General features: G+C 38.9%; 1 protein-coding gene across 1 annotated transcript; it reads left to right on the top strand.

Annotated features, from left to right (window-relative positions):
• The first annotated feature begins 1,322 nt into the window (after nucleotides 1–1,322).
• Nucleotides 1,323–1,970, top strand: LOC145682847 (uncharacterized). Its single transcript, XM_081754212.1, has one exon. The coding sequence runs from the start codon at nucleotides 1,323–1,325 to the stop codon at nucleotides 1,968–1,970; it is 648 nt and encodes a 215-aa protein (XP_081610338.1).
• Nucleotides 1,971–14,167: the final 12,197 nt, after the last annotated feature.

Here is a 14,167-nt window from a genome sequence, read left to right on the forward strand (position 1 = left end):
GAGGAATTTGTGTAGATCCCGCAAAAACGGAAGCTATAGCAAAGGTACCATACCCTACTACAGTCAAAGAAATACGTAGTTTTATTGGACTTTGTTCATTCTACAGAGCTTTTGTCCAAGGGTTTTCTACTATTGCCAAACCACTCATTTCATTGACTAAAAAGAATGCCAAATTCGAGTTTGGAGAAACAGAGAAACAAGCATGGGATACTTTGAAATCTTGTCTTATATCTGCTCCGGTCCTTGCCCACTTTGACCCGAATCAGGACGCCATAGTCTATTCGGATGCCTGTCGAGACGGAATAGGCGGATACGTTGCACAAATTAAAGAAGATAACAAAGAACACCCAATAGCCTATTTTTCAAAATCTTTGTCCCCAGCGGAGCTCAACTACTCCACGGTTGAGCTTGAAGCGCTAGGAGTTACTAAGACAATTTTGCATTTCCACTTCCTATTGGCTGACCGTCCCTTTATTGTGCGGACTGATGCTCACGGTATATGTTACCTAAGAAACAATAAGATGCTAAATTCTCGTTTTATGCGTTGGGCAATTCGTTTACAACCCTATCTATTCACAATCGAACACATCAAGGGCCGCAATAACGTGACCGCCGACTTTTTGTCAAGATGTCCGCTAAAGGATGAGTTACCCTCCAAATTTGGTCAAGAAGAAGATTGTGCAGAGGTGTGCAACCTAGTATTATGTCCCAAAATAGATATCAAAACGATGCAAAAAGAGGACGATAAAATTAGAGAATTAATACAAAAGAAAAAAGATAACCCTACTGATCGTGCTCTAAAACCCTATGTTGTGGTTGACGATGTGTTATATCGAGTCATGAACAAAGATAAGAAACTAGTGATACCAGAAAAGGCGATCCCCGACATTTTACAAGAGGCCCATTCGTCTCCGCTGTGTGGAGGCCATACGGGATTTTCTCGCACTTACTCTAAAGTGAACGAACGTTACTATTTTCCGAACATGGGGAAAATAGTTAAGGACTACGTACGCTCTTGTGACGAATGTCAGAGGGTGAACATCCCTAGAGAAAAGAAACAAGGTTTCCTTCACCCTTTACCGGTAAAAGAGGAATTGTTTTCCCGCTGGAGCTTAGATATTTTTGGCCCGCTACATAGTAGCGCAGGCTACAGCTATATCCTGGTTATGATAGAATATCTCAGCCATTTCGCAATATTAGTACCGCTACGAAATATTAAAGCCCCGACAGTGGCTAGGGCCCTGTTGGACGAGTTAATCACGCGTTTTGGCCCTCCTAAAGAGGTACTGACGGATAGAGGAAGTAATTTTTTATCAACGATAATGGCCGAATTGAATGACTTATTTGACATTAAACATGTTCGAACCGCAGCATTTAAACCGTCAACGAACGGGCTGTGTGAGCAATTCAACTCTGTCATTGCAAGTTTCCTTACTAAGTACACGGCTAAACAGCCTACTAAGTGGGCGGAATACGTCCGCTTGTGTGCGTATACTTATAATATATCAACCTCCCCTATTAGGAAATATTCCCCATATGAGATTGTCTTTGGTCAAAAGGCCAGATTTCCCACTCAATTGGACACCCCGTATCAATTCACGAAAATACAGGAACATCAGAAACAACTAAAGTTAATCCGTAAACTAGCCCAGAAGGCTATGACACATGCACAGCAGCAGACTAAATTACGCGTTGATCGCACTAGGCAGCCTATTAAATTAAAGGTTGGTGACTTAGTATTATGTAGAGATTATTTGCCTAAGAAGGATATTTCTCCAAAGTTAACACCCAAGTATATGGGACCGTATTACTTAAGGAGTATTTCTCCCACAAATGCTTGTAAAATTGAACTCGTAGCAAATCCTAACCACACTCAGATTGTAACTATTGAAAGATTAAAGAAGTATTTTCCCCGCGACAACTTACGCGAGCCGGAAGATTCTAGCGATAGTGAGGACGATGAATGTTAAGCGTAATATATAGGTCGCTCATGAGACCCGGTCGCCTCAATTGAGACGGATTAAAAAAACAAAGAAGAAGAAAAAAAAGACTAGACGTATAATAACTGGTGCGTGTATAGAATGTCTCATATAGCAGAGCTTGTCTCATAAAGCTTATAAACCTCTAAAAAGTGGAGTACATGTAGTCACACATGACCTCTGGCATACCGGAACACTTGCGTACAGGGCTATAGATAGAGCCAAACTACGTTGTGAAATTTAAAAAAAAAAAAAAAAAACTATTGTCGTATACTCTTCGTCAGGCAGAAACTAAGCGTTACTTCCTGGGATCCATTTCTGGATATTTCTCCAAAGTTAACACCCAAGTATATGGGACCGTATTACTTAAGGAGTATTTCTCCCACAAATGCTTGTAAAATTGAACTCGTAGCAAATCCTAACCACACTCAGATTGTAACTATTGAAAGATTAAAGAAGTATTTTCCCCGCGACAACTTACGCGAGCCGGAAGATTCTAGCGATAGTGAGGACGATGAATGTTAAGCGTAATATATAGGTCGCTCATGAGACCCGGTCGCCTCAATTGAGACGGATTAAAAAAAAAGAAGAAGAAGAAAAAGACTAGACGTATAATAACTGGTGCGTGTATAGAATGTCTCATATAGCAGAGCTTGTCTCATAAAGCTTATAAACCTCTAAAAAGTGGAGTACATGTAGTCACACATGACCTCTGGCATACCGGAACACTTGCGTACAGGGCTATAGATAGAGCCAAACTACGTTGTGAAATTTAAAAAAAAAAAAACTATTGTCGTATACTCTTCGTCAGGCAGAAACTAAGGGTTACTTCCTGGGATCCATCTCCCCTTTCCTCTTCAGGCATTAGATACCCATGGCCTACTATGGGAATAGGCACTCATCTTAGTCGGCGGCGCTAAACTCGAATAGAGGAGCAAATAAGTCATTTTTGGAATCAGGGCCCTATCATAGCTACTATACCGCGGTAAAAGTTTGACGCGTCACAAGAAAGGTTATGTCGAGTTGATACTTAAAGGAATCCTTCGCCAACATATTGGGGCAATTATGGTATTTTTTTTCTCTCTTTGTGTGAATGTTGCCGGCAACGAATGAGTTACCCTTCTTTCTCTTCTATACGACTCCCAATATGCTGTCGAACACGGGAAAATATAAGAGACACCGGTGTCGTCGTAGCTGAAAGAGAAAATGTTGTCAGTGATTACAAACAGTTGTATGCACAAGTGTACCTGAATGGTCTACTAAACTCCTCATTCACCTTATCGGATTCCATCCGCTGCCGCCGCCTGATTATTTTACTTCCTTGTTGTTTCGAAAAGTGAAACTAGCCGCTCTCCCTCCTCGTGTCTAGGAATGCGTTAACCTGGAAAATGAAAGCAATGTCAATATCGCTTGTTTTTGTAGCAAACTTATTCTTAATTATGATACACGCGTTAAGGTCACGTGTCACTTGTTTTAAAAAAAAAAGGAACTTTGATTCTCCCCACTAGTAAGCTATATAGGCGTTTTAATTATGCCCGTTGTTCCTTTCCAGGATCTCATCTGACTACTGTGAGTAACGATGGCAATGGCACAAGGGCACCCTGACGAACATCACTTACCCCTTGGTAATGTGAACTCTGTTGCCACCGCTTATTTCCTCTCTGTCGCTGGGTTCACTCTGGACCCCAATCTGTTTATTCCTACTGAAGTTTCTTTTCTCATAACCAACGAAGCCCCCATGGACGGCCCTGTCGTCCATGATATGGATAACTATCTCCTTGCTTCCCCTTTCTCTTCTGTCACTGATCTATCCTATGCTAACCAACTTCGTGTTGCTATACACGAAGCAGCCACCCAAACCCCCTTTAACGCTGGACATCATCATTTGGAAGACGTCCTGGGGAGATGGATGACTCATGTCCCTTATGGGACAGTCATTTTTACATTCGGGAAGACCGCCACCGAGCTTCTCCAAGTCAAGCTCCCAAGGCGCCCATTTGTGGATCTGGCGGTGGTGTGTCCCAACCCGTGGCATCATTGGCTTGCCCATCCGGCGTTGGGGCTCGAATTCTCCTGCCCAGTGGCGACTCACCATGGGATTGATCGAACCCGGTGTAGCCACGGCATTTTGGAGAGTATGTATAACAGTTATCTGAATTGGAATCTGCCCTCCCCGAATCCCAGTAACTGGGACCCGGACTCGGGGGCTTCTGATGTCTAATCCTCCCCAGTCTGACGTATCATCCGCACCCGGAACCATTTGCACACCAGATGGGTACAACCCCACTGTTTGATAACAGCTCGGAGGCAGGGCGCCATAGCAGCCCTTTGTTACGCGGCCCCGTGGAAAACTCAGTACATGACCCAGAAGGAATGTACCACATGGACGCAGGTGTTAACCCCGGAGTCTTGTCCGTGGAGGGGTGGACGTACCCACTGGTACTCCGATGGGGATGGCCAGCCTCCTTCCGCCCCTTTCTTCTCCCCACATGGCTGTTCCCCTCTCCCTCTCCCTCTCCCTCTTTCCTCCTGTCTTCAAATTTTTGTTTTTGTTTACGTTACGGCCCTCCGCATTGCCAGAGGCACTCTTCCATCTCTCTTTTGACATACGCTTCTGTTTAGCTCCCATCTTTGCGTACTCCACACGTGCCTGCCCTGTTTTGATGGCTTCGAGCTTCGTTCTCCATTCTCTCTTTTTATATAGCCTATATATATATATATATTTTTTTTTTCTTCCCGTAGTTGCGGCGGAAAGTGTAGTGACTAAAATTTAAAAAAATATATATATAAAACAAAAAAAAAATTATCAAAAAAAATGGAGAAATACGCCTTCATCTCCGTTATGCTTGCTGCTGCTGTGAACCTCGAAATCATATATGTGTTTCGTTTTGTTTTCTGCGACCCTTTTTGGGTGAACACAAGTGACATTATGCTGCCGTAAAATTGCAAATTTCTTAGCGATGGCCACTCTCTGACCAACTACTGCAATGTACTAGCATACTGCGCATATTGTACATAATGCGCTTACAATTATACGTGTACCGATCATTTTTTTTTTTAATGGTGTAAATAGCTACCTGTGTACTATATTTCGCAGTAAGATTACATTACCGTTAATTAGGTTAAGTCATGTTGAATTATGGTAAAGTATTAACAGTGTTGTTTATTTTAGTATAACGTTTTCAATTATAAGAACAAACAAAGGAGGATTTATATATTTTAAGAACGATTAATTATTTATCGTCACATTGTTATAAGATAGCAGTAGCTATGAGTCAGCAGAAAGATTAATTCATTGTCAAATGAATTGGTAATCATACTATCATTAAACATAAGAATACTTAGCATTAAGGTTACTATATGTATCTCATAAGGACGTTGGGAGTAGTTTAAGTCCCCCCAATGCACACCACAGACTTATCACCATGCGGTTATTACCCATATAGGGACCATATTACGAACGCAAGCTAATCAACTCTAATTTTCTATTGTGCAACAGTCCCTGGAGTTGGGTTCTCACTATTGAAAACACCTATGCACTTAAAGCAGACTTACCACCACACCTCACCTTTAGATGGGAATACTCGGTACCTAGTACCTCGAATAGTGCTTCGGTTTCCCTCAAACGAAATTTGAGTAGTGTTTCTGCTCTCATTCAAGGAAACTGCCTTCTCTTTGGGTTAACCTCACTTTGGGGTTGAATCACAAACCCTCGTGCACATATGTACCCTGTCTGAAACTCTGGGACACCAACTACAAATCGTCCCTTACTGGTAGCGTTATGCAATCATCTGCAACCGTTCCTGGTGTTGGGTTTTCACCACTGGATGAGGATGCTCCCCTCCGGAGTACCTCGAATAGTGCTTAGTTTTCCCTCAAAGGAAATTTGCAATCATCTGCAACAGTTCCTGTTTGTGGGTTTTCCCCCATGGAACGCAAATAAACCGGGTGTTTATTCGTTTTAGCCGCAATGATAGACGTCACTCTTACATCGCCGTCTCCACCATAGCTCTGGGACGGGCTTTGCTTCAACATTCTAACCTCATGAGCAAGCACGCATCTACTCTGATTGTCACTGCCACCATCTCGCGAAATGATAATTCCTTAAGGAAGAGATCCATTCATTTCATGGTACTTGCGCACGGCCTTCAATAAATTAACCGGCAGTTGATTCGATAATTCTTCTCCATTGGTGTGAGAAGATACGGCAGAGACGTAACGACTACATTTCTAGCGAAGCAACAAGGGCACGGTACGATCTCTCTTTAGATGAGGTTTCATGGCACACATCGAATCCAACCACCACCAGACCCCCTAAAGGAAACTCTCCGGCCCCAAGAGCTCCGCCGATTTTACAGTCCGTTTGAAGGACAACCTTGGTCGTGATAGTATCACTCCTTTGACAATTAAATTGCGAGCAAGTAGAACTTGGGTAGGCCCTGAAAAAATTCACACAACATTGCTCTTGATTGATCGGTATCGATCGAGCTTATTATTTCTAACGACTCTAAAGGTGAGTTGTGCATTTGTTGCGGTTATGACCGTTTTTCAAATCCTTCCCATAAGTCCAGGTCTGTGCCCTTAACAGACACATAACGCGGTTAATATCCCGCAGAATATTATAAGTTACTATATATAAATCACGCTAGCACTCGTATAAAAATATTATTAACAATAATAATAACAATCATGATAATAATAACTCCCGGATGGAAAATCGATGAAGGACAACCATTACTTGCATATCAGGTCGTATTGAAATCAATACTCGAGTAATAGGATCCTTCATACTTTACATGGCACATATTAAGGACACTCTAGCTCTGTCCACTTGTTTATAATGAATCTAGTATAACTTACTTAAATCTATTTAGAATAACACTTATGAGTATACCCGTTAAATGAGTTAGAACTACAAGTCATGCGACTTTCAAAATTTGGTGGCCCCCTCCACAAGCGGCCCTGTTGCATAAGTGGATAATACTGCTTCACAACCACGCATGGGGAACAAGACTGTTAGGATATAATGTGACGGTAATTATAACTTTCAGCGACATAATGTCAAAATAAACAAACAAAAGTGTACTCCGTGAAACTTAAAAGTTAATCGAATATCATTGTGCTTTACGAATTGTTGTTTAAATTGTTCGCGGATACTTTTATTTTAAATTGTTCAAAACCCGTCTCTCAGTCAGCGTTAAAACTAAAAAGGAAATCAATTATTATCAGGTGACGGAAGTGCATCCGACTTAGAATGATGGTTGCGCGAAAAGTCAACAGCAAAAAACTCGCCAGCCTTTACAGCAGGAAAATAGATAAATAAAGAGAAAATAGGGAAATGACATTACAATGAAATGAATAATAATAATAATGTTGCCCATTAAATCATCACGATCAGGATACACCATAGTCTTTGTTAAGCACTTGCTTCTTGACGATTCCTGGTTCGATCCCCTCCGCTGGATCAATTCTTTTATCCTATATCTAAATTATCGCTCTGCATGAGCGCAAGTTTGTATTTGAATTGGTTATGTGAAAAGTAGGATAGAATAAAATACTGTCAATAGGCACTTAGTTTATCACACCTCCTCACTACCTACACTAGAGGTCCTGAGTTCGAGCCCCGACATATTCCAGTCAACATTAATATCGTTGTATCAATGGTCTCAATGACCGGAGGTGATTGGCAGTTACGAAATTGTAGATCACGTTGAAAGGAAACAGATAAGTCGGAGATCGAGTCCCGACTCAAGCATTTTTTTTGCGTGAGTGACAACCAAGTAACCACGTTTATTCTCCCTTAGGGATCCACTTACTAAAATCACAGATTATGCAAATCGCATTTTGTATAATCACTGTTACATTGTAGCTTAGGTCACTCTCTTTCATTGTAGTTTTTCACTTAATTCAGTAATAATAACAATCAGTTTGGGATACTCCCAGGATATGAACTGTGATTTCGTTGCACTCGAGTTAGCACTCAACGATGTACACTCACTAGTAAAACCAATTGGTAGCTTGACGTGAAGAAATTGAAATGCATGCTTCAAAGATAACACACTAACAATTCAAGGAGTTAGTACTTACCCTGTACCAAGAAACCTCCCCTATTGTCTATGGAGACGTGAGTCTTCCCTTCTCCTTCTTTTACGTTCTCCGAGCAACAGATGATACGAATACTCCAACAAGCTGAAAAAATACGACCCACAAAGTTAAGATCTTATTTAAACTCGTTGATTATCATACTTAATAAATTAACACAGTGCAATAATTGGCATCATACTTAATAGTTAGAAATTAAACAAAGGAAACTACTAGGTAAATCTAGTCACGCCCTAACTGCCAAGTTCGTTAATTGTCGGATCATAAGAAGCCGGGACACTACACTCAACTTCAGGTCCCCGCGTCCAATCTATAATGCTATGTGTGGGTGTGAGAATTTTTCGTTTCAGGTTTTTCCTTACAGAAGTCGAAGTAGCAGAACCTGCCCAGAAATAAGGGGGTAAGGGTGAAAGCAGTGAAAGGACCTACTCCTTGGAAATAACTGAGTATTCATTTTCCTTTTTATATTTTTGTTAAAAGATAGTTATTTTTAATCACTTGATTGTCAATTCACTTTGACAAGGGAATTTGACATTTTCCTTTATTATTCTTCCTAAGTTACTTACAAAAAAAAAAGGATGCAATATAATGGATAAATCACTTGTGCCCAAGATAAGACGGCCTCCTCTGAGGGACTCATTTATCTTAATTAACCTTATAGAATTAAAAAACCCTACAGTATTATTTTAAGAAACCTATAACGATTGAGACAACAAATTATTAGAGACTTAGCGAGACACTACAATTGTGAAAAAATAATATGCACGTTAACTGAGCATTTCTCAAGTGCTGGATTGCCCCATTGTGAGATACGTCTTATCTTGAACACTATGGATACACACAGTTGTAATAATGTGTAAAAATACAAATCAGTCAGTCATAGCAGTCTGATTAATCTAATTGAAAATTGAATTTTTGTTTTTAATTAAATTCATTAACAAATTTTGATGATACTTTGCAACTAATTTTCTTAACTAGCATATTTGCAATGGTATAATTAAATTTAATTAAATCTTGTTGAATCTCAACTCTGTTTAATAGTTCTGGGGTTTCCGAAGTAACCTAGATTCAAAACTCACAATCTTTGTTATAGTTAATTAAAAAAAAAAATAAAGAAAAGGTAGATAATATTAACATTCCAAGGTATAAAAGATTGTATACAATAGACTTCTTGTACTCATGCATGAAAATCTGAACGACTGACCACTTCTTGTCTTCTAAATTAGAAAAACAATGCAAATATACTTATCTGACAATGCTGAGATGTCACTGGTCTGAAGCTGGCTTCTGTAACAGTATACTAGATGAATTCTCTCAGTTGCGATGCAAAACCCCCTTTTTCCCTCTCTCCCTCCAAACATTCGCTGAGCTGATAATTTACCAAGCCACTTGTCAGTATACCAAGATGTATAATTAGTTCACTTCCGCCACGCTGGCTAAATTCAAACTTCCTTTTAATACCCTAGTTCTCAACCTGACTACAGCTGAAACAAAAGATACGGCAAATGTATGTCAATATGGCCATTACGTCCTGACGTGTCATAACACACTAGGTATTGACCCATCTTGTAAAGTACCTTGGATTTACTCACCATATGATTCATCACCCAGTAATCATAACAGTAAGTGGAAAGAATATTTAACAATGCAGTTTCCTCCATCATTATCATTCCACTCACAACGAAACAAGCCGAGTTAGGTACATCAATCTATTTGAGAAGAACTTGTCTTACCGTGACATTGTTCGATCTTCATCCACAGTCACAGCTTGAACACAAGAGGCATCCTAACAATAATGTGTGGTCAGCGCACATACAATCAATTCTAGGCTTCTGGTTTATTTGTTCAATGATACAAAATTGATTCTTGTAATATTACTACAATCACATACAATATTTAAACAGGTTTCTATACCTAGATGCTGACGATGTGTGGTCAGCACATTCAGGACATCTGGAGGAAAAACATTCTGTATTCGAATCTCATCTTCGAATAGCCTCATTTTTGGGTAACCCCTGCAGGTTCCATTGATTACTATATCTTTCTTAGATTTGATGTGTGGTCAGCCCCGTTGAATAAATATATGTAATAAACAATTAAAAAAGGAATTCGGTGGACTTCCTATGTAAACAAGTACTTCGCATAAGACAAGGATATTATGTAACGCATTAATGATTATGTAGTCTAATAGTCTCTCTGATTGCAGAGCCATATCCATTGCCTACCCAGTGTGATGTCTAGAGTAAGGCCCCCCCCCCTGGTATCTGGAGGTACCCAAGGATCCAGATTGCAACCAGTCAGCCCCCTCCAGGGCTGATCCAGAGGGATGATATGGTAATCGATTACTGTTATTGATCGATCCATCACTGTTTAGTAATGGGCAACAGTGATCTAAAATCTGAATTTCCATCCGGATCCAGAACTTTCTTTGTGCTACAAACTTTTATAAAATCCTGCAGTGACAAGGAAATCTCGTTTCTCTATGGACAGACTTCCATTGACTTACCTCAGTTCATTGCTTACAGGTGAAAAACTCTTCTCGTATCAGTACAAACACAAAATTTGGACAAGTGATAAGACTCAAAACTAAAAGGAATATAAACTCCTTTCAAATCAGCGTTGTGAAAAATCATAAGAAGATTGTAACAAATATCAAGAGACTTTACATATTTCTCCATATATGAAACAACTCAATTTCATTGTAATATCCACGATCTAACGGACCAAAAACAAGAAAGAAAACCATGGAAAGTTATTGTTTAAATTTAAAATTAAAGTTCTATTGTTGGTCATGTACCAGCACAGGTTTGTTTTTAGACATTTAAAGAAGCCTATATGTGAGTATAGTAATCGAGTTTACACATTTTCATTCCACCATGTTAAAGACCGTAAGTTTTGGAACCCTCTGTATAGCTATCTTTTGGCAAACACCGAAGCGAAAAAGACAAGGAAATAATTTATTAAATTCTCAATTGCACATTGTATTTAACTGTGCTCAACAACAGTTCACTGTGACGTCATCATATAGAATTATTCTCCGCATAACTAAATCCCTTACACTAGGCATTTAAGATTTAAAACAAAAAAAGTTCACCACAACGGAAACCGAGGCCGGTTATCAGTCAAGGCTAGTAGAATTAAAAGAAAGAACGGAACGCACTTCCGGTGTGTTTTAAAAATATATCAACCATAGCTTATGTTGTGGTTAACTTTTGCGTTTAAAATCTATCCTATAAATCAACAAGATCCACTAACACGATGAAACATGATGTAACGTGACTTCGTAAAATTCCCTTTGCAACCGCAAAGAAATCCCTTTCGATTTCGGTGTATATTTAAAAAAAAAAAAATTAAATAAAGAAGACATAACATACGTTCATACTATTATTAAAGTAATAAGAATAGGAATACTAACAATACTAACCTATAACCCCCACTGACATTCCCCTCTAATTATAAGGAATCGATATGAAACCCCCTGCAAGAAACCTGTCTTTTGGTATAGCAAATGTAACTGCATCCCTGATTATTAGATTTTGTATCTGATGCTACCATAGGCCACTAGGGCATACACTAACACACTAACCATAGGGTCAGTATTTTAACCATTCAGACTCCCCCCTTTGCTAACACAACCTCTCATGAATTCATGAAAAGAAGTCTAGAGTTGTTATATGTAATCCTTAGGTGTGCTAAAATGCGCTAATCGATTGTAATGTCTGTACGTTATCAGTATACGTGAATATCAATGTGTCTAGCGTAATGCATACCACACAGGATGAGAGAAACCAAATCGAGGCCTAAATAGCAATCAAGCTGAGTAGAAGTTTAGAAACACACATGTACATACTATGATTACCCTGTATGGAACAGAGCTATACAGTAAGTTTGAAATATATTACATTTTTATTGCAATATCAATATAAAGAGCAATAACTAATAATGTGAGATGCATTTTTGATAACAATAGGATGAGTTTAATATAAAATGCGTATAGACGCATTTCTAACATTTATTAAGCATTCAGCAACTGTTGTAATCGCTAGTTGTTAATTACTCAAGTTATTTTACATATGCGATTTAATCATTTAGTATGCAATCGCTTCTACGCTACAAGTAAATATATTACCAAATATATTACCAAATATGTAATGGAGTATTCAAATATCTTCAAAGGTGTACTCAAGGGAGTACTCCAATACTTTCAATACATTACAGGTTATAAAATGGTCACTTGATTCTGGAAAGTAGAGTATAGCCTATGATTGATAAAGTATAACTGGTATATAGAAACAACGTAAGAAATGTTGTTCACAAATTGTAAAGCACAACCCCGCATTAATTTAAAAAAAAAAAAATCAGGCAACACAATTGAGTATACTAGTCTACATCATTACATGTTATCCCATTTGGCTTATACTATAAACAATGAGACCTACTCTTGTAATTTTATCGTTCATCACAGTCAAACTTTAAAGCGCTTCACGCTATTTTTTTGTTTGAGTGTATATAATGTCAAAAATTCTTTCATTTCTAGTTGAATAAACTTAATAGCCTGCGACAAGCACATTTAACACGTATAACTATACTTGTACTCAGTACCGTAAATACAATGGTAATTAGCAAATTATTGGATTCACAAAATCTTACTTTTCTTTATACTATTAGAAGCTGTACTCATAATCAGTTCGAAGTCATGCTTAATAATATGGTAAGGAATTGGTTAATAAAAAAAAAATTTATAAAATAAAATATATATACTATTGTGAGTTCATGCAAAACCTGTTGGTAGATATAAGCTAGAAGGAATCCATGGTTGTAAGGTTTCATCCTACAGAGTTTTAATCTAAGAGTTTGTTAATGGAATTGAGTAACATTAATACGTACTATAGTCAGTTATGACACATGAAATCTTACAATCACGCTCTCTTGCAGTTAGTCGTGCATAATCTCCAAATCCCTCAAGAAAGTTTGTGTTTTAGTTTCCTAACACCTTGTGTAAGGCCAGTTCTATATTAACCCTTTAACTCCCAGCAACTTGCCTTGGACAACCGTTTCTGTAGCTGAATAACCATGCCAGAAAGATAACTTTCGACATTTTTTTTTATCTTTTTTTTTTTACCGAGGTCGGCGGATAACTGTTACACAGTTGTGCCTCGTAGTCCTAAGCCGGACTCCAAATTATAGGGCGAGGCGCCCGCGCGTTTCAAATTGTGTGTGCAGTAAGGGAAAGAGAAATAGGGAGAACGGAGTCAGGTGAGGTCCAGATTGAATTATCAACCTGATGCCTCATTGACACCAAACCACACGCATGGGATAGTGGTATGACCCTAGCTTTGATTTTACTCAGATCACAGAGCTGGGTCCTAGAGGCAATAGTTAGGGAATATCATGAGAGCAATAAATATATGAAATCTATTATGTAGTTAGAACCAGGTATAAAACAAAAACTGTAAAAAGAAATGTAAAATAGGAATTTCAATCCCGGCGTGATAGAGAAAAATCATCGAAATACTAGAAGTCTTAACCACTATTGAGCATGCGCGTGAAGAAGTCTCTCCCATGCTCGATGAGGCTCGTGACGTCGCCTTCGAGCTACGTCAGAAAAGGCAGAAATGCGTGGGACGAAGCGCCTTTATAAACGAGGCTTGTCTGCCGCACCGGGTGATTCTACGGACGGACGGCTAACAGTGAACTTCGCTCTGGTTAGGGACGGTCTTCAGAAAAACCAGGTATGTGCTAATTTTTTCTAAGTTCCCCCTCCACACGGGAAGAGCACTTTGAGATTGTTTAGTGATCAATATGAGTTTTATTTTCAAGTTCCATCAATCTGAGACCACATTCCCTCTTCGAGACTTAACATTTCTTCCTTTCGGGCCAATGCAAGTTGCGATGTACAAAGTTCACACTTTACTATTTTCAATAACTCGCGGTTTAGCATAAAAACCTTCTAGCACCCATTGAGTATTATGGGGTGGTGCTCCCACTTGAATAATGTAGAAAAACTTCCAAGTTGTAACTCCAAGTAACCGAGTTTGTTAAATTGATCTGTATTCTTATTTTATTTTTTTTTAATAAAAAGTAAA

Source organism: Thermobia domestica, chromosome 4 (genome assembly GCF_964235325.1).
Source record: "Thermobia domestica chromosome 4, izTheDome1.hap1.1, whole genome shotgun sequence".
Classification (NCBI taxonomy): Eukaryota; Metazoa; Arthropoda; class Insecta; order Zygentoma; family Lepismatidae; genus Thermobia; species Thermobia domestica.